The 18,314-nt window shown below is 58.2% G+C and overlaps 1 protein-coding gene across 1 annotated transcript in view; it reads left to right on the top strand.

Moving 5' to 3' along the window:
• Positions 1–18,314, top strand: part of LOC126008740 (maestro heat-like repeat family member 5) — a 30,282-nt gene that overhangs the window by 10,990 nt on the left and 978 nt on the right. The window contains exons 6-27 of the mRNA XM_049772966.1: positions 2,024–2,131; positions 2,304–2,420; positions 2,614–2,733; positions 3,135–3,281; positions 3,568–3,690; positions 4,012–4,091; positions 4,542–4,677; positions 5,619–5,714; positions 6,248–6,352; positions 6,780–6,915; positions 7,151–7,329; positions 8,691–8,840; positions 10,649–10,803; positions 11,358–11,484; positions 11,876–12,027; positions 14,916–15,068; positions 15,287–15,401; positions 15,646–15,789; positions 17,025–17,201; positions 17,434–17,589; positions 17,933–18,061; positions 18,162–18,264. Coding sequence (XP_049628923.1) covers positions 2,024–2,131; positions 2,304–2,420; positions 2,614–2,733; positions 3,135–3,281; positions 3,568–3,690; positions 4,012–4,091; positions 4,542–4,677; positions 5,619–5,714; positions 6,248–6,352; positions 6,780–6,915; positions 7,151–7,329; positions 8,691–8,840; positions 10,649–10,803; positions 11,358–11,484; positions 11,876–12,027; positions 14,916–15,068; positions 15,287–15,401; positions 15,646–15,789; positions 17,025–17,201; positions 17,434–17,589; positions 17,933–18,061; positions 18,162–18,264 — 2,908 coding nt within the window. The remainder of the gene's footprint in view (positions 1–2,023; positions 2,132–2,303; positions 2,421–2,613; positions 2,734–3,134; positions 3,282–3,567; positions 3,691–4,011; positions 4,092–4,541; positions 4,678–5,618; positions 5,715–6,247; positions 6,353–6,779; positions 6,916–7,150; positions 7,330–8,690; positions 8,841–10,648; positions 10,804–11,357; positions 11,485–11,875; positions 12,028–14,915; positions 15,069–15,286; positions 15,402–15,645; positions 15,790–17,024; positions 17,202–17,433; positions 17,590–17,932; positions 18,062–18,161; positions 18,265–18,314) is intronic.

Raw genomic sequence — 18,314 nt, 5'->3', positions numbered from 1 at the left:
CCAGAATGACATCACAGAATATGTGTGGTGTGGTGAGAAGGGGGCACCAAACTGCCCCCCAGGAAAGGTGTCACCACCTTAGGAAGCATCCTTCAGTACTTCCTCTTCAAGAGATTTGCCTCAGAGACAGGAAAGCAGCATGTTGAGAGCAGCTTTGCTCATCCTCATCCCACCCACGGAGACCTGGGCAAGCAGAGGAGAGAACAGCCATGGAAGCCCACAGCTAGATATGGAGTGGGCGGGGGGGGGGGGAGAGAGGCCGACACACCTGAACACAGAAAAGAAACGAGCTAGTCCAAATTAATAGGGGCTGCATGCAAGCCTCACAGATACGTCTCCACGGCACACTGAGCCATTGTACTCGAGTTCCAGGGTGGCATGTGCCAGGAGGGCAGGGTCAGGCTACAGGACTCCTGTGGGCACCTTTTCCAGGGCAGCACAATGACGGGGAGACCCAGCATGCCTTTGCTCCTGGGCACCTGTCATGTGACAAAATGCAGTGTGGACAGTTGATATGTCAAAGCTCGTTGCAGAGCACTGAAAACTAAACCTACCGCAACAGTTCCAGTGTGCCGGGGCAGGATCTCAGTGCAAGACTGCAGACGAGAATGCCAACTTTACACTCACATAAATGGCAAAGCCACATCTGCTTGAGCCGGCTTTTGACTGGGGGTGTGAGCTGTCTTTCTCCATCTCTCCAAAACAGCCACTAGGAAGGAAGACACAGTGACTCAGACAAGCTTCTGCCATTGAGAACGGAGCCCCAGAGAGCATAAGATCTGCAGGGGGCAATCTAACCCAGCCTTCAGCACAACACAGCCAGGAGATGGGGTCTTGCCCCTCTCACTGCTGGTCCCAGAGGTGGACTAATGGGAGGGAAAATGTCCACACCTTTCACTCACTGCCAACACCACCCAAACACCACCCTGAAGCAGACCTGGCACTTCCTGGCCACACACGGCATTGAACTTGTCTGTCTGGGCTGCAGTAATGGTGACCCTGATTTTCACCCCATCCCCAACTTGAGTCAACAGCTCTCTTCCTGGCATATGATCTTGGTACAGGCCATGGGTGGAGCATGCACATGAAACAAGGCCCCTTGCTCTTCCCACCTCACTGAAGGGGCTTGCTGAGAGCACTTTGGCAAATGCTCCCCCTGCTTCCATTATGGAAAAATGGTTTGGGCTTGGGGCCGCACTTAAAAGGTGCTACAGTGATAGTACAGGGAAGGGCTCATGACTCGCACAAGACTCACCCCGGTTCAATCCCGTAGCCTCCCAGTAGTAACTTCTGAGCACAGAATCAGAAGTAACCCCTTAGTGCTGCCAAGTGTGGCCCCAACACAAACAAAAATATATATGTAATGAAAGGCCAGGGAACACATGGCATGAATTAGGTAACCCCCAGATTAGATCCTGGTTCTGCCTGGTCCCCCAAACAACAACAGGAGTGGCCCCCTCATGTATGGAGATCAGGGTGACTCTCTGAGCACTGACCAGAGTGACTCAGAGATAAAACCTTAAAATTTGGGACCTGCGAGGTGGCGCTAGAGGTAAGGTGTCTGCCTTGCAAGCGCTAGCCAAGGAAGGACCCGGTTCAATCCCCCGGCATCCTATATCGTCCCCCCAAGCCAGGGGCAATTTCTGAGCACTTAGCCAGGAGTAACCTCTGAGCATCAAATGGGTGTGGCCCGAAAAACCAAAAAAAAAAAATTAATCATGGACAAGGAAGCAGCCCTGCCCACACTCCCACTCCACTCACTTTCACCTGCGTGCCTGGGGTTCCAGCTCTGCCTGCAAAGGGTCAGCCTCCTGGCTATCCCCTCCTGTGAAGAACCCCGAAAAAGTGACTATGGAGTTCACGCCTTGTGTCTCGAGGTGACCTGGGAGGAGAACAGAGAGCAGGAGGCTGGGACAAGGCAGGAGACTGTTAGAGCCAAGCGAATGGGGTGGGGTCAGGGGTAGAGTGAGACTGGCTCTGGGGGGACCCCAGCTGCAGCCTGCATGTTGCCCTCTACCGACAGATGGCCGACCGCTCAGTCCAATTCCTGCAAAGGGAAGAGTGGACCCAGGCACTGCAGAGAGCCCTCACCAAGTCTGAACGCACACACCGGGAGCAGCCCCCTGAAAAGGTGGACCCCACCTGCCGCCACGTCCACAGGGGCTCAGGGAGGATGAGGGAAATGGGACCTATGCTCTCCACTGGCCAGACCGGGAGCTCCCCGATGGGCAAGGGAGTCTGGTGAGGCAGGCACAGGCTAGTGAGGTGGGCCGGTGGACAGCTTGCCACGCACGTGCCCCCAGGTCTTCCTGTTCGTCTACTACGGTCTGATCCTTCAAGCAGCGCAAGAGGGCAGCCTTGTAAGGAACCACCTGCAGGGCCTGCTGCAGACCTCGCACCAGTGGGCCACGCAGAGGGAGGTGAGGGACCTGGAGAGGGGCTGCGCTGGCCCTGGCCCCCTGGCACCCACCCTGGGCCCATTCAGACTTGCATCTCTACACCTTGGGAGAGGCTCCAGGGGATGCTCAGATCTCTTGTTCCAAACTTCTCGAGGCCTTTGTGGACCTCAGTGCCTGGTCCTGCCCCTACCTGTGACTACCCCACGACCCCTAGGGCATGGCGCTCACCATGGGGCTGGCCTCTGTCGGCCACCTGTACCACGTCTGGGCCGTCCTGGAGCAGTTTGGCCAGAGCAAGCCCGTCAAGTGGAGTCTAGATGGCCTCTCCATGAAGGTTCGGGGAAAGAGCCCCAGGGCTGGAGACAGGACGGGGTGTCATGGGCAGGGCCTGAGGTGTGGCATGAGAGGCTGGGAGCTTGGCCTGACCCATGGTGGGGTGGGAAGAGGTGGGGACAGAGACATGGTGGGTGGGGCAGGGGAAGGGCCTGAGCCATGGTGAGGCAGGGCAGGATCCAGGCAGCCAGCGGATGAGAGATGTGCCTGTGATGTAGCTATAGGCCCCGTGCCTCAGTTTCTTCCTTTATTCTTAATAACTGACCACACCAGGAGGACTGGAACCTCACAGGCACTGCCCCATGGTGATGTCTTAGGATATTCCATGGCTCCCCTAGCACCCCTCGCCATGTCTCCAGGTGGAGACAGATCCTCCCAGGCTTAGCGCTGGCTCATCCCCAGAGCTCGGAGGAGCGGCACTGGAAGTGGGCCAGCTGCACCATCCTGCTGTCCTATGGCCAGATGGCCGCCAAGGCCAAGACACGGATCCTGCCATGGGTGGACAACATCCTGTCTCGGATGATCTTCTACTTCTACTACAGCACCTGGGTATGAACCCCAATTGCTACAGGGCCCACCCACACCTCTCCTTCCTCCCCAGCCAAGTGCCAAGAGCTATGAGTGGCCTTTCGGTCCAGAAAACCAAACCCCAGTCCTCTCACCCCACCCAGGCCCCCCATCCACTCACAGCGACCCTGACTCCTCTGCCCATGTCAGTGGGGCTCCACAAAACTTATCAAGCTGAGATTCTGAGGCTTACCATGGCCCCCAGAAGAGACCCAGCCAGAGGTACCCTCTTAACCTCCGCCCTTTTCCCCGCTGGATCCCCGCTCAGGACGACACCCTGAAGCAGAGCTTCCTCTCCTCGGTCCTCATGCTGGTGGGTGCCATCAGCCGTAACGAGGGAGCACAGAGCTATGAGTTCAAGCAGCTGCCTGAGCTGCTGGACTGCCTGGCGGTGAGCACCGAGTACGGAGCTGAGGGGGTGGGCAGCACACCTTCCTCTGCATGCAGAGGACCCAGGACCAATGGAAGGGCTGGCATGACTGATCCCTGCCCTCCTGGGCACCCTGAGGCAGGGTCTGGTCATGGTGGATCTAGTAGGACCCCCGTGGGCACCCTCAGAGGGTGCCCTGTGACCCCACCTGCCTGGTTCAGCTGATCCTCTATGGGCTCACAGCTGCCACTTCCTGGGTGAGGATCTGGTGAGTTGGGGTAGGACCCAGGGTGCTGAGGGGTGTGGGAAGTGGGTGCTCACCCCCACCCTCCCGGGCTACAGGTCCTGATGGAGAAGGAAGACCCAGACTCCCTATGCACCCCAAGCCGCCAGCAGGCCCTGCACATCATCTCCAGACTCTGGTAGGGCCGAGCACCAGGTCAGCATGGTGGGGGTGACCAAGGGCTGGTCATACAGAAAAGTGAATAGAGGGATGTATCTGGGGCCCAGACAGCCGAACCCAGAGAGTGCGTGGGGAGATCCACTGACCCCCAGGGAGTTCCACTGCCTCCTTGACAATGCACAGTGAGGGCATGTCCACGGACCCCAGACAGTCCAGGCTTGTATTATCCACTGTATACCACAAGGCAGACGCAGAGTCCCAAACCGAGTTGCCCAAGGACAGCCTGAGGCATGGCAGGTGAAAATGAACCAGCACAACCATGCTGGGCTAGGTCCTCAGATGGCAGATGGCAACAGCTCTGCCCAGTAAGGGGAGTACGGCAGGAGGACCCACCACCCTGGGGCCCCACCCAGGGCACAGCCTTCCCTGTGGCCAGTCCCCACCATCCCCATGGCCTCTGTGCCAGCAGCAACTTCCGGCCAGCCCTGGACACCAAGAGGAAATCACGGCTGCTGAGCAGCTGCCTCCGCAGTGTGCTGGCGCTTCCCCTGATGGATGTCCTGGAAAAGCACCTGTGTCTTTTCATGGAGCCCCCCAATATCCAGGTGAGCAGGGGGACCAGGAGGACACGGGGGGAGATGGGGCATCAGTGCAGGCCAGAGGGTTCTCTGGAGCAGCTGTCTCTGATCCCTGTCCCAGTTCAACCTCATCCCTCTACTCTCCTGGGTTCTCCTTGTTGGAAGTCCTGGAGGTGAGGGGGTGCTGCCCACAGCTGCCAGGAGGGCACGGGGCCCATCTGTAAGGTGAGGGGGCAGTGGCAGAGATGTGAGTCTATCCCTTAGCTCCCCTTAGTGACCCAGAGACATGGAGGTATCTGCTGGGGGCTGCTCTGCTGGGGTTTCTCACCCCTCAACGAGACACAGAGGGACTCTTTGGGGTAGGGAAAGAACTAATGGATGGACCCCTGGGTTGGGAAACACCAGGTCAACATCCCTGCAGATTGCCCACAGCCCAACCCCCAGGGAAGAGCAGGGAACCCCATTTCCTGGTTAGGAGATCCCACGGGAGGTTCCCTTAGAGCTTGCCAGGCACCAGGTGGTGGGCAGACATTCCTGCCACTCCCTTGTGACATACCTGCCTCGGCCTGCAGGTTGCGCTAGTTGGCCCCATCTCAGGGCATCAGACTCGGTTCTCCACAATGCCTGCCTCACCCTGTACGTGGCAATGGCTAAGGAGCTGGGCAGACATTTCTGCAGCTCCCCCATGCAATGCTCGCCTCACTCTGCAGATGGCGCTGGCTCACCCCATCTCAGAGAAATGGGCTGGGAGAGCTGGGGTTCTTCCCCCCACCCAGGCACCCTGGGCAGGACAGCCTGCAGGCTGCCAGGATGCTGTTTCTTGTGGGGTCCGAAGCATCATATCAGGGCAGAGTGAGATGGGCCCCCGTTGGAAACACCAGAAAGGATCTCAGGGGCAGGAGCAGAGATTCTGCAGGTATGTGAAGGAGCACAGGCACTGGGTGGGCACTGAGGCTGGCTCCCTGCAGTCCCTCTACAAGGACACTGTGGAGGCCCTGGACCAGATGCTGCAGAACTTCATCATGCAGAACCCCACGCCTGAGGAGCTGCATTTCCTGCTGTCGGTAGGCCCAGGACTGCGGGTCACGAGGGATTGAGGAGGGACACAACTGGGGAGCGGTTCTGGGGTGCCCCAATAGCATCTGGTAAGGAATAGCCTTGGCCCTCGCTGAGCCACTGGACAGGCAGTGACAGCCAGGGACCAGCTGGGAAGGTCAGAGACACCACAGGGAGGAGGCCTGAACCAGGATGGGCATCCACTGACCCAGTGATGGGCAGAGCCTAAACCAGGAAGGGTGAGGCCCAAATTTGGGTGGGCAGGGCATGAACTGAGATGGGCAGAGATGGATTCGTGGTGGGTGGGGACTGTTCCTTAGTGGGCTGGGCCTGGCTGGCCACTCAGGAGCGTAACCCAGGGCTGAGAATAAATGAAGCCAGGCCAAGAGACAAGCTGGCTGGGCATGAACGCGTCAGGCCCATCCTCTGTCCTCCATAGCCTGAGCTGCAGGGCCCCAGAATAGATGGGGGTGGCCTGGGTCCAGGGCAGGGCTGTGTCTCTGGCTAAGGTGGCCTCTGCCCTCCCCTGCCCTGTCCGCAGCACCTATACATCTGGCTGGTGTCCGAGAAGACCCACGAGCGGCAGCGCGCCGCGCTCAGCTGCCTGGCCCTCCTGAAATTCCTGAGTCACAACTGCTTCCTGGATGTTAGTGCCACAGGCCGGAAACACACCCCTCACCCCCTTTTTGTCCCAGCCAAGTTGCCCTCCTACAGAGGATGAGTCCTCCGTTCAGGTTGAGGTTAAGGTGAATCTCTGAGTGCCCTTCTGGGCAGACAGGTGGCCTTCCGGGACTGGGAGTAGATCAGGGCTGGGAACCAGACTCGACCCTATTCCCCAGGGCTAGAGCCCATCTGGAGGTCTCGAAACTGCCCCCACAGGTCCATGTCTTCTGCGATTTCTCGCTGTTTTGTCACAATGCAGCATCTTGGTCTCCGGGACTGTAGCCGGCCCTGCCGCGGTGCCCACCCAGCCCCAGCCCCTGCCCTCCACAGCCAAAGAGGGCCTGTGCTGACCTAGCTATGCAAAGGTGAGTGTCCCATGGGGGATGCTCAGAGCTCTCCCCTCACTGCAGCCAAAGGAGGACTTCAAACGAATGGGACAGCTGGTGGGCATGCTGGGCATTCTGTGCCAGGACCCAGACAGAGCCACGAGTAGCTGCAGCCTGGAGGTTATGGGACATCTCTACCAGCTGCTTCTTCACCAAAGAGGTGGGTCCCCCAGCACCCTGGGCTCCAGCCAGATACCAATCCTAACCTCACCTGTCCCCACCTCTGCACCTCACTTTACTTCAGACACAGCTTCTTGGCTTCCCCCTCCAGTCCCCAGGTCCACTCTGACTGACCCTTCCCAAACTTGGAGGGAGACAGAGGACTCCAAGGCGGCTGCCCGGTCCTGAACCTGCCATCCTTTGCCCTCCCTCATCCCTGTGCCATCCCAATCCAGGCCCAATGGCACCTGATGGACAAGCTCCCAAAGAGAAGACAGAGGCTCCCAAGGTCAGCAGGGAGGAAGATCTGTTATGGAGCAGCGGGGACCAGGATGCGGCCAGCCCTGTTCCCCAGCCTGCAGCACCCTCGAAGGCCCCCAGCATCTCCCAGACCATCAAGGTCAAGGCTCTGCGGGTTCAGGACCTGGGCAGGACCGGGCGGGGGAGGGTGGCCTGCTCTGTCCCAACCCCTGTCTCAGTCCCTCTGACAGGCCCGGTATCTTCTGAGCAGGCCCTGACCAGAGTATTAAAATGAGGCCAGGAGGTTGCCTGAATGTCTGGTGGTTCACAGAGCCTGGGAGCACGATGGGGGAGGGAAGGATGGAGCCCTGAGAGCCCAGCCCAGGGCAGCCCCACCTCAGGGGTGCATCTCACTCCAGCCCCTTCTTCAAACCAGAGCTTCCTCTAAAATGTGCACAGAGCTGCCTGGCAAGGCCTGGCTACCAGGCACACCCAGGATGTGGTGTCCAGGATGCAGTTCCCACACAGCCTGGACTGAAGCGGCCCCAGTGTACCAGGGAAACACTGAATCTGTCTGTGAGGTGACCCTGCAGCTGTTCCCACCTCCCAGAGTGTGGGAGTCATGGGGTGCCCCTCGCCCCTCCTCTGATCTGGCAGGCTGACAGCAGAGGGAGTCCGGCCACCCTACAGTGTCCATCACACTGCTGCCCTTGTTTCTGGTCATGCCCTGTCAGGCGGGACTGGCAGGGGTGGGCTTCATGCAGGTCTGTGTTGACACTGCAGCTCCCCAGTTGTCCAGTGTGATCTCTGGGCAGGATTCAGCCTGTCTATTCCTGGTGCTGAACTCACAAGCCCATGAAGGGCTGACCCAGCCCTACCTGTCACAATCCACAAGGGCTAGTCCCATGCCTGAAGGTGACGAGACTTCCCCAGTGCACAGTGAACCAAACCAGGGAGCCATGTGGATATGAGGGAAACAACAATGAGGGAGAGCCTGAATGGCTGTGTGTGGGGCCCCTTCTGGTAGCTGGAGGCAGAGGTGGGGTAGGAATATTCCCTGTTCACTGAGGGACCTGTGGAGAGCTAAACCAGACTACAGGGAGCCCCAGTTATGGACAGACCCCTGTGCAGACCCACTCCCTATAAACTACTCTGTGGTATAGGGGCCTTAGACCCTTCTCCAGCCCAGGTGGGCTCTTTGCAACTCTGATAACCCTGTGAGAGCCAGACTGGGCCTTGGGGACCCCCCAAAATAGGCACTCAGGAGCAGAGGGTGAATCTGGGCCCAGGCTGAATGTGAAGGGATGCAGGACTCTATTTTCAAAGGACATTAGGCCTTCTCTTCCAACCTCTGGGTACTGCTAAAGGGCATTCAAGGGATCAACTGTAAATGGGTCTGGATGGGAGGGAGCCCAGGAAGCTGGAAGTGACAGGTCCTGAGGTCCTGGAGCACAAGAGAAAGGATCCCCACAAGGCAGGTGGCAGAAAGAGTCATGGGGGCCTGAGGTGACCCCTGCCCTCATCCTACTGCTATAGGAGGTTGTAAAGCACCTCACAGTGACAGAGCTGACCGACCTCATCTGGACAGCCATCGACAATCTAGACTCCAGCAGTACCTTCTGTGTGGAGGCTGCCTCCGAGATGTTACTCACTTTCATCCAGGAGCATGGCACCACTCTTGAGACAGTGAGAGCGGGCACCCAGAGGGTAACTCAGGAGGCCCAGGCCTCCAGACACAGAACTTAAGCCTGAGGGCAGGGCAGAGACACAAACATTGCTTTGAGCAGCAAACACTCTGCTGAGATGGATGGATGGGTGGGTGATGGATGAATGGATGGATGGGTGGATAGATGGATAAATGGATGGATAGACGGATGGATGGATGGATGGATGGATGGATGGATGGATGGATGGATGGATGGATGGATGGATGGATGGATGGGTGGGTGGGTGGGTGGGTGGGTGGATGGGTGGGTAGATGGGTGGGTGGGTGTGTTGGTTGGTAGGTGGAAAGGGTGGGTGGAGATATGTTTGGGTGTGTGTGTGGATGGATGGATGAATGGGTGGGTGAGTGATGGATGGATGGATGGATCGATCGATCGATCGATGGATCGATGGATGATTGAATGGGTGGGTGGATGGGTAGGTGGATGGAGTGGGTGGGTGAGTGGGTAAGTGGATGGGGTGGGTGGGTGGATGGATGGATGGATGGATGGGTGGGTGGGTGGGTGGGTGGGTGGGTGGATGGGTAGATGGATGATGGATGGGTGGGTGGATGGGTGGATGGATGATGAATGGGTGGGTAGATGAATAGGTATGTGGATGGGGTGAGTGGGTGGGTGGATGGATGGATGGATGGATGGATGGATGGATGGATGGATGGATGGATGGATGGATGGGTGAATAGATGGGTGGGTGGATGGATAGGTGGGTGGGTGACTGAATGGTTGGGTGAGTAGGTGGGTAAATGGATGAAAGGTTTGATGGGTGGGTGGGTAGGTGAATGGAGAGATTGTTGGATGGATGGTTTAATGGATGGGTGAGTAGGTGGATGGGTAGGTGGTTGGATGAATAGATGGGTGGATGGGTAGGTGAATGTATGGGTGGGTGAATGGGTGGATTCATGGATGCATGGATGTTTTGACTGGATGATAGATGAGTATTGGATAGTATATGGATAGATGGATATTATTATGAGTGGATGGAAGGATAGATGAGTATATGGATAGAGATATGGGTGGATGGAATGGATGGATGGATAGATGGGTGAACAGATGGTTGGGTGGAGTGTATGGGTTGGTGGATGAATATGTTCTGTGGCTCTGGGTGGTGTTTTCAAGGTCATGGGCTAGATCTTTATTGTCTGTAATTCATCTGCCTGTGTGGAGAGCATGCACAGCCTGAAACTCCACTTCCTATGGGACCTTGTGGATGATGTGGGCATTAGTTGGTAATGAGAAGGGCTCTCCAGGCATATGCCTGGAAGTTGTATGGGCACAACTGGGCAGTCATCACCGAACTGGAGGCCCTAATGCCATAACGAGGAGGGGTGCTATGAATCCTGAAACAGGACTTCCCTGCTGACCAACCATGAATCCAGACAGAGAGAAGCCTCACCTCTCAGACTCCCCAGGACAGGCCCATGTTTCTCTCCTCAAACTACTTTGGTCAGGCCAGCATCTCTGCCCTTAGATTCCCCAGGACAGGGCCATGTCTCCTGCCTTAGACTGCCACAGGCAGCCCAATACTTCCCCCATCAGACTCACTGACAGAGCCATGTCTCCTCCTCAGATTCCCCAGAAAGGTCCTTATCTCCATCTCCTCGTCAGACTCCACAGACAGATCCGTCTCCCCTCTCAGACTTCCCTGACAGATCCATGTCTCCCTCTTCAGACTTCCCTGACAGGACTATGTCTCCCGCTCCCCCATCAGACTCTGGAACAGAGGGTCCCTCGAGGCCCAGGCTTTCCAGCAGCCCTCCTCTCCCTCCGCAGGTGGCCAGCCTGGGCCAGGCCATCCACCTGCAGCTTTGCTCCATCCGCATCCCCCAGGCCAAGAAAAACTGCCTGCAGGCCCTCACGGTGCTGGCCCACAGCCACACATCCGAGCTGGTGAATGCCTTCCTGGACTTCTCCATCCCCCTGGACAGGTGCCTCACTTGCTGCCCCTGGAGCAGATGGAACAGTCCCCAGGGACCAACTCCACCCAAGAGCATGCTCTGTCCCCACTTCTCTCTCTGAAAACTCCTGTCTGAGTGAGGACAAGAGCAATGGTGGAGGCAGGGCTGGCGAGTACCACCAGTAAAGCTGACAGTGGGCACTGGGCTGTCTGGGAGCCACCAACTCCTGGGGCTGGACAAACACACACACGCCCAGCAGGGCACAGAGTAGATTTGCTCCTCCAAAAACACTCGGGGAGCCCCTTCTCATCCCCCAAGAGCCTGTCTTTGACCTCTGAAGACCCTTCCCAAGGTTCTGCCTTTCCCAGGAAGCTGGATTCTTCTCATGGGCCGTGGCCCATTCCTCTGACCTCCTGGTGGCCTCATAGTTCTGGGCAAGTTCCCAGAACCATGGCCATCCTCCTTACTCTGACACTGGGGTACCAGTCAGGCCATGAGCTCCCACCTCCCCCTTCATCACCCCTGCTGGCCCCTCATGTTCCCCCCAGCCCCACCCTCACAGCCTCTTCCCCTCTCCCTTGCAGCCATGCCTTGCTGTCCTGGAGGGCCCTGGGTGCTGAGCAGCCCGTGAGCTGCCAGGTGCTGATTGAGCTGCTGGCCTGCCTGGGGGACCGGCCCCTGCACAGGAAAGCCTGCTTGCGCTCACTGGCCGTGAGTCCTCCCTGCCTGCATGTGCCCAGTCAGGTGCCAGCGGAGGTCACTGGGTAGACACCCCAGTTTCAGGCTGTGGCAGCCACACACACACACACACACACACACACACACACACACAGCCTAATCTAGCCTGGGGGAAGGCACCCTGAGGTCTGAATGTGGCTCAATTCACTTGTCCTGAGGTTTCCATGGTGGAGTCACAGAAAGGCAAAGCTGGGTCCAGAGAGTCCGGAGTGGGGTGGACGCAGCAGAACAGGCCAGGCCGAGCAGGGCTGGGCACAGAGGGACAGGTGGGAGGTACACAGAGGGATGCATGGGAGGGGTCCAGGGGGACAAGCAGGCGGGCACTGACAGGAAGCCAGGAGCCTCAGCACCAGGTGTCCGGCAGGCCATGAACACGCTGCAGGAGCTGCAGTTCTCACTCGAGTTCCGGGCAGCTATGCGGGAGTTCTTCCCGAGGCTCCTGCTGGCCCTGCTCGCCCAGACCCGCTACATCCTGGAGCTCAACCCACAGAGAGAGGCCATGCCCAGCCCCCTGAGGTAAGAATCTGGGCCAGCCCCCACACGGTCACAGTGCCAGGGCTTAGGGTTCAAGGGAGGAGAACCACCCACCGCTCCTCTTGAAGACCCTGTACATGACAGCCAGGGACCCTGCTGGCCTTCATCTTCCCTGGCATGGTCCTTAAGGAATCCTGTGAGGTCAAGATTGGTGTTCGGTCTTCAGTGGGGGAGACCGAGGCCCAGAATGTGAACACTGCAACACCAAGCAGAATTTGCACTAGGATCGGGGCCCACAGGACTGCCACATCTCTAGGGCAGGTGCCCCGGGTGGGAGTTTGGAGGGTGAGGACGAGTACCTGACGCTCTGACAAAGGTGCCCAGCCTAGCTCCATCTGCAGCCCGCGCCGTGCCCAGACCAGCCCCAGGAGCGTCTGTGCCGCTCTTCATCTGCTTGTATTATGATGTGCTCCGGCGATTTGTCAGTCCTAACAGCGCTCCCCAGGCGAGTCACCGGGACAAATGGCTCCGCCGCTCTTGCTGCTTCTGAATGCAAAGGGGCATAAAGTTCTTCCTCATTCCAATCATACCATGCAAAATGCATGAATCTTCCCTAACAAGCTCATAAAAAGCTCCTCATCCCAGCACTCATGGGTCTGAGGAGAGCTGAGATGAGCAGCCTCTGGCGAGGCTGTGCACCCCACTGATACCCCAAGTCCCTATGGCCACAGCCCCCTCAGCAGCCCTCCAGGGATCCCCCTGGAGCCCCAAGGTCCAGCCCAATGCATTGAGAACACCCCAAAAAGTCAAATCAGACTCTGAATGATGCAGTATGCTTCCTGTCCTGCCAGCTCCCCACCTTTTTCAGGGGGTGAAAACATTCCCACTGCTGCACCCTAGGCCCCCTGACACTTCTCGGCTCCAGCCTCAGCCCTCCTCAGAGCCTGAACCTGGCCTTGAATCCTTTGCTGGAGCAAAGTTCCTGCAGGCCCCATCTGCCCCATCTGCCCCTCTGCCCCATCCAGCCCTCAGCACTCCTCCATCTGGCTGCATCCCATGCACTGAACTGAGACTATCAGGGAGGCCCAAAAGCACCAGCCCTGAACCTCTCGCTGCCGCTCTAGCGCGCCTCCTGCTGGCAGCTCCACCAACACGCCCAAGACACACTCCCATTGTAGGCATGGCCATTGGCTCTGATTGGCCAGTCTTCGGGTCACATGGCCACCCTGAGCCAATCAGCTTTGGCTACAGGTATAAGTTATCTATACCCATCCATCTATCCATCCATCATTTACCTGAGGAGATGGAAGTGGGTGGAATGGGGCTAAGCAAGGTCAGGACAGGGAAAGGCGAAGGTTCTGGAGTTATTGGTAAGGATGGCCACAAGGCCCCGCACTGTTGAAATGCGAGCTGTGCATGGACACTTTCCACCAATCAAGGCCCAGTAGTTCTTTCCCAAAGCCACTGTCCCACTAGCTAAGTCTGAGCGCTGGAAAATTGGTCTCTCGGTATCCCAGTAGGCACTTGCACAGTCCAAGCTACTTAATCTCTGCTCTTTCATCTGGAGGCAGGTGGGCTTGATAGTCTTTCTCTAACCATCATGAATCTGCCTGAAGTGAGCAGCCTCTGAGCATGTCCCCAGCCTGGCCAAGAGGTGGGGGGGGGGGGGGGTGGATAGCCCGGACAGTTGCAAGGATGCAGATGAAGCTGTCTGGGCAGCTATGTGCAGGACACTCCTCGCTCTGGGCTGCCCCATAGGGCTCGCCCCAGAGGGTTCCTGTGGCAGTTTAGATTTAAGGTCCTGCCCCGTGGGAACTGTGGCCCTGCAGGCCATGAGATGGCTTGGATAGTGACAGAGGGAATGGCACTGTGGTTGGGGCTCAGTGCCAGAAAGGGACAGTGTTCTGCATGATGTTCCATCCACAGAGCCTAGAAAAGAAAACAAGAATAGCGCCAGCCTTAGAGGCAGGCTTGGGGAACAATAGGAAAGCTGAGGGAATAGGGGGAGGGAAAGGAATCTGATGAAGGGACGGGTACATTGTACCCCCGAAGTTTCATCATGAATACCTCTGCAACTGTAAGTCACAGTGATTGCATTTTTCAAAATTTGTTTTTGATTTTGGGCCACACCAGGCATTGCTCAGGACTTACTCCCAGCTCTGCACTCAGGAAGTACTCCTGGTGGTACATGGGGGACCATGTACATGGGGTACTGGGGATCAAATTCAAGTCACTTGTATGCGAAGCAACCACTTTACCTGCTGCACCTTATTTTAAAATTTTTAATTGAGTCCCTCAATTTAAAAAATTAAATTACAGGTAATTTATAGTGATTTAATTATTTTTAATTTTAAATTATGGGACTGGAGCACAGCAGTAGGGAGTTTGCCTTGCATGCAGCCAACTTGGGATTGACCTGGGTTTGATCCCAGCACCCCATATGGTCCCCCGAGCCTGCCAGGAGCGATTTCTCAGCACAGCTCCAGGAACAACCCCTGAGTGCTGCTGGTGTGGCCAAAAAAAAAAATGTGTAAGTTACAGGTAGATACAACTCTGAGCTTCCAGGACCCCAGCCCCTGCCCCAGACCCTGTGATCTTAGCTCCATGGTGTGGGCTTAGACCCTCCATGTGACCAAACTCAGGAGCCCAGGCACCCTGCATACACACCCCCTGCCCAAGTGCTACGCAGGCCCTGAGGCCCTTAGTTCTTACTCAAGAGTGCCCTCCATGGGGCCAGAGCAATAGCACATAGGTAGGGCATTTTCCTTGCATGGTCAACCTCAAAGGGACGGTAATTTGATTCCCAGCATCCCATATGGACCCCTGAGCCTACCAGGAATGATTTCTGAGCGCAGAGCCAGAAATAACCCCTGAGCACTGCTGGGTGTGACCCAAAAGCCCAAAAAGAAAGTGCCCTTGCTAGACAATAGATTCCCTCCCCACAGCACATCACTGGACACACTCAAGAGTCTGCTGACCACCACAGGGCACTGGCAGGACTTTGCCCACCTGGAGCTACAGGACACATGGGCACTGCTGACCCAGAGGCACAGCTACGTGCAGGGCGTGGGACTGTTCGCCAGGTAGGGTCTTGCCCCACCCCGGACGCCCTAGCAGGGGCCCCACTGTCTGGGAGCATGGCCCGAGTTCACAGGAGTGTGCCCACTTCTGTTGGCACCCCCACCTGCCTGAGATACCCCAGGGCCCCTGCTCCAAGCCTGCCCTCCCCCATCCAGCCCAGGCATGCAGGTGGTGGCAGGTAGGTGTGGCCAGTCCCTGAGCAAGGCTGGGCTCTTCACAGAACCATGGTGCAGAATCGCTGTCACCGGATCAAGGCTGTGCTGGCCCAGCTGCTGATCAGCATGCACAGTCCGGAGGCACGGGAGAGAGAGGCGGCCCTGATCTTCCTGGAGGAGGTACCAGGGTCAGGGAACTGTGCTCTTCCTGGGGTACCTGGAGTCAGAGGTTCGTACTTACCTGGGAGTACACTAGGTTAGGGCCGTGCTTATCCTGGGGGTACCCAAGGTTGGGGGCCATGTTCATCAGCCAACAACGCTAAAGGGTCTGGTCAGCCAATCTCCCTGCATCCCTCCAGGCTTCCCAAGAGTCTGGCAGCTTCCTGAGAGAGCTTTGGCCTCACGGACTGCCCCAAAACTCCAGTTCCTCTACAGCCCTGCCCTGCTGGAGGTGCTGCCCAAGGAGGATGCCCATACCCTACTCTCACAGAGCCTCCAGGACCCTAGCCCCGAGGCTCGTGTATGGGGCCTGCAGGGGCTCAGCAACATCATCTTCCACCCAGAGAAGGTAAGCACGGGGCCTGGAGCATCACAGACGTGTACAGGACGCTGGTGGTCCTGGCGGTAGACCAGGCATTGTGCAGGACACAATCACCCCACCGACCCCCGTGGTGGTACCAGTCAGCATACAAGATACGCAGGTCCCTGGTGGTGGTAGGGTACCAGTTAGCACTTAGGGCACTGATTCCCCTGGTGGTGGTACCGGTTGGCATACAGGACGCTGATACCTCCTGATGGTGCTAGCACAGAAGGGTTCTATCCAGGAAATGGGTGTCAATGCCAGCTCACTAACCTCATCTGGCCCATGAGTGCTCTGGGTTCTGCCCGTTGTCAGATGCTTCAAAAGTGTCCCAGAGCTGCCATGAGCACAGCCTAGGGGGCAGACGGGAAGAGAGGCTAGTGGTATGTGGAATGAGGGATCCCAGTCACTGTGGGCACCTAGCTGAACCAGACCCATCCTCCCCAGCACCCAACAGTTCCCCTGGGCAGGTGCCCACGTGACAGAAAGCACATGGCACCAGCCTGTCCACAGCAGCTTTATTGACCGCCAGGCACAGGACCCCTGGACGTCTATCAGCAGGGCCCGGGGAAGGCACAGCCATTTGTGTCCATGGAGTACACAGCAATGAGTGGGTGGCAGTAGCGGAAGGCCATGAGTCAGGAGGAGCAAGGCCATGACAGGACAGCTCCCATAGGGACAGGGTCACAGAGCAAGTCAGTGAAGCACATCAGCCAGTGGGACCCTTGGCTTTTGCTCCTCTCTGCCCAGCCCAGACCCCTGGTCCTTGAGGGGAGGAGTGAGAGGGGCTTCTGACAGGGCTATGGGGTGAAGAAAATACTTTGAGAAGAGGAAGTCCTTGGAATGGCATCACAGTATAGTCTGAGGACAGAGAGAGGAAGGGAGAGAGGGGAAGGGAGGAAGAGAGTGAGAGGAGGAGGAAGGGAGGCACTATCAGTGGCCTGTCATATCTGCCCAGGAGCCTGTGCCTAGGTCCAGGCCATCTCCGGGGTTTGGTTTGATCAAAGCCCCCATGAGAGTCTTGAGGGAGGAGGGAACGAGCGTCCTGGGGATCGGCTTCCCCAGGCCATGGGGAGCGGTCGGGCATGCACTGGCCACAGCCACTGTGGTGCGGGGGTCATGGCACGAGGCAGGGCAGCCAGGGGAGCCCAAGCTGTGTGTGAGGGCACTGGCTTGGCAATGCCTAGCACCCAGCTGCCCCTGCCCCTGCCCCTTCACCCCAGGAAAGCCTGCTCCAAGGCCAGTTGCCACACTTCCTGGATGGCCTCTTCCAGGACAGCGAGGAGGCTGTGGTGTGTGTCATGAGTACCATATCCAGGGTCCTGCACAGCCTGGGTGGCCACAGCCCCGAGCCCTTGAGCCTCCAGGTGGCCAGCAGCGCACGCTTCTTCTTCGATGACGTACGAGCCAGGGCCCTGCATTGAAGTACTGCCTGATGGTGGAGACCCCGCCCTAGGACCGCTAATGTGGGAGCCACCTACCCGCCCTGGGTCCCTATCTGATGGTGGAGGCCCTGCCTAGCCCAGAAATGCTCCTAAGGAAACAGCCATGGTGGCAGTGGTGGGCTCCATGCTGGGGGGGGGGGGGGGCTCCTGGCAGGTTCCCAGAGACTGAGTCCTTTCTTCTCCGCAGGAGCGTGACAAGATCCGGGCTGCAGCCATGGCGCTATTCGGGGACGTGGTGACCGTGACGGCGGGCATGGTGCCGGCCTGCTTGCATGCCCAAGTGCACCAGGGCCTGGTCCCTTTGCTCTTGCACCTGCATGACCACAGCCCGGCCGTGGCCTCAGTCAGTGCCCTGGGCCGCCGCCTTCACAACTGGGAGCAGGGGCGAGGCTGCATGGGGAGCCAAGGGCTGGAAGCCCCAGTCCTACTGACACAAAGCACCTGAGGCTTCCCCAGCCCACGCACACCAGCTTAAGCTCAGGCCCCTCGACAAGGCTCTGGGAGACAATCAGGCACCAGGGACAGGATGGTTGGGGGCTCAGTGGCTGGGGGCGAGATGCCCCCTTCAGGAGAGAGGGACGAGATAGGGTTCCGGGTTGGGGGACAAGATGAAGCCCAGTGGGACCGGGCCGGGCCCCAAGCCCCTGGGCTGAGTCTGGGTCATGACCTTCCTGGTGTCTCCACAGCAGGCCAAGTTCACCTTCTACCGCTGTGTCGTGCGGCTCCACTGGCCTCTCCAGCACACTCTCTTCTGCGTCCTGGCCTGGGAGTGGAAGCGGAGCCCCAGCGCCCGCCACTTCCTCTGGGCCTGCCTGGTGAGGGGACGGGAGGGGGAAGAGGGCTGAGCTGGTCTGGGGCTTTGAGGGGAAGGGGCAGCCCGGGAGCCCCGTTGGTTGCTGACCACTGTCCCCTCAGATTAAATGTGGCCAGGAGCTGTTCCACGTGTACCTGGCGCAGGCCCTGGGCTGCCTGCACAGCCGCCACCGCCGCATCCAGGCCTGGGCAGCCGTCCTCATAGGTGGGTGAGCCGGGAGTACTGTGGCTGGGGAGGGACACTCCTAGCCTCGC

The sequence above is a fragment of the Suncus etruscus genome, chromosome 5 (genome assembly GCF_024139225.1).
Source record: "Suncus etruscus isolate mSunEtr1 chromosome 5, mSunEtr1.pri.cur, whole genome shotgun sequence".
Lineage (NCBI taxonomy): Eukaryota > Metazoa > Chordata > Mammalia > Eulipotyphla > Soricidae > Suncus > Suncus etruscus.
The sequence above is the reverse complement of the archived record's forward strand: the minus strand, read 5'-3'. Positions and strand labels throughout refer to the sequence as shown.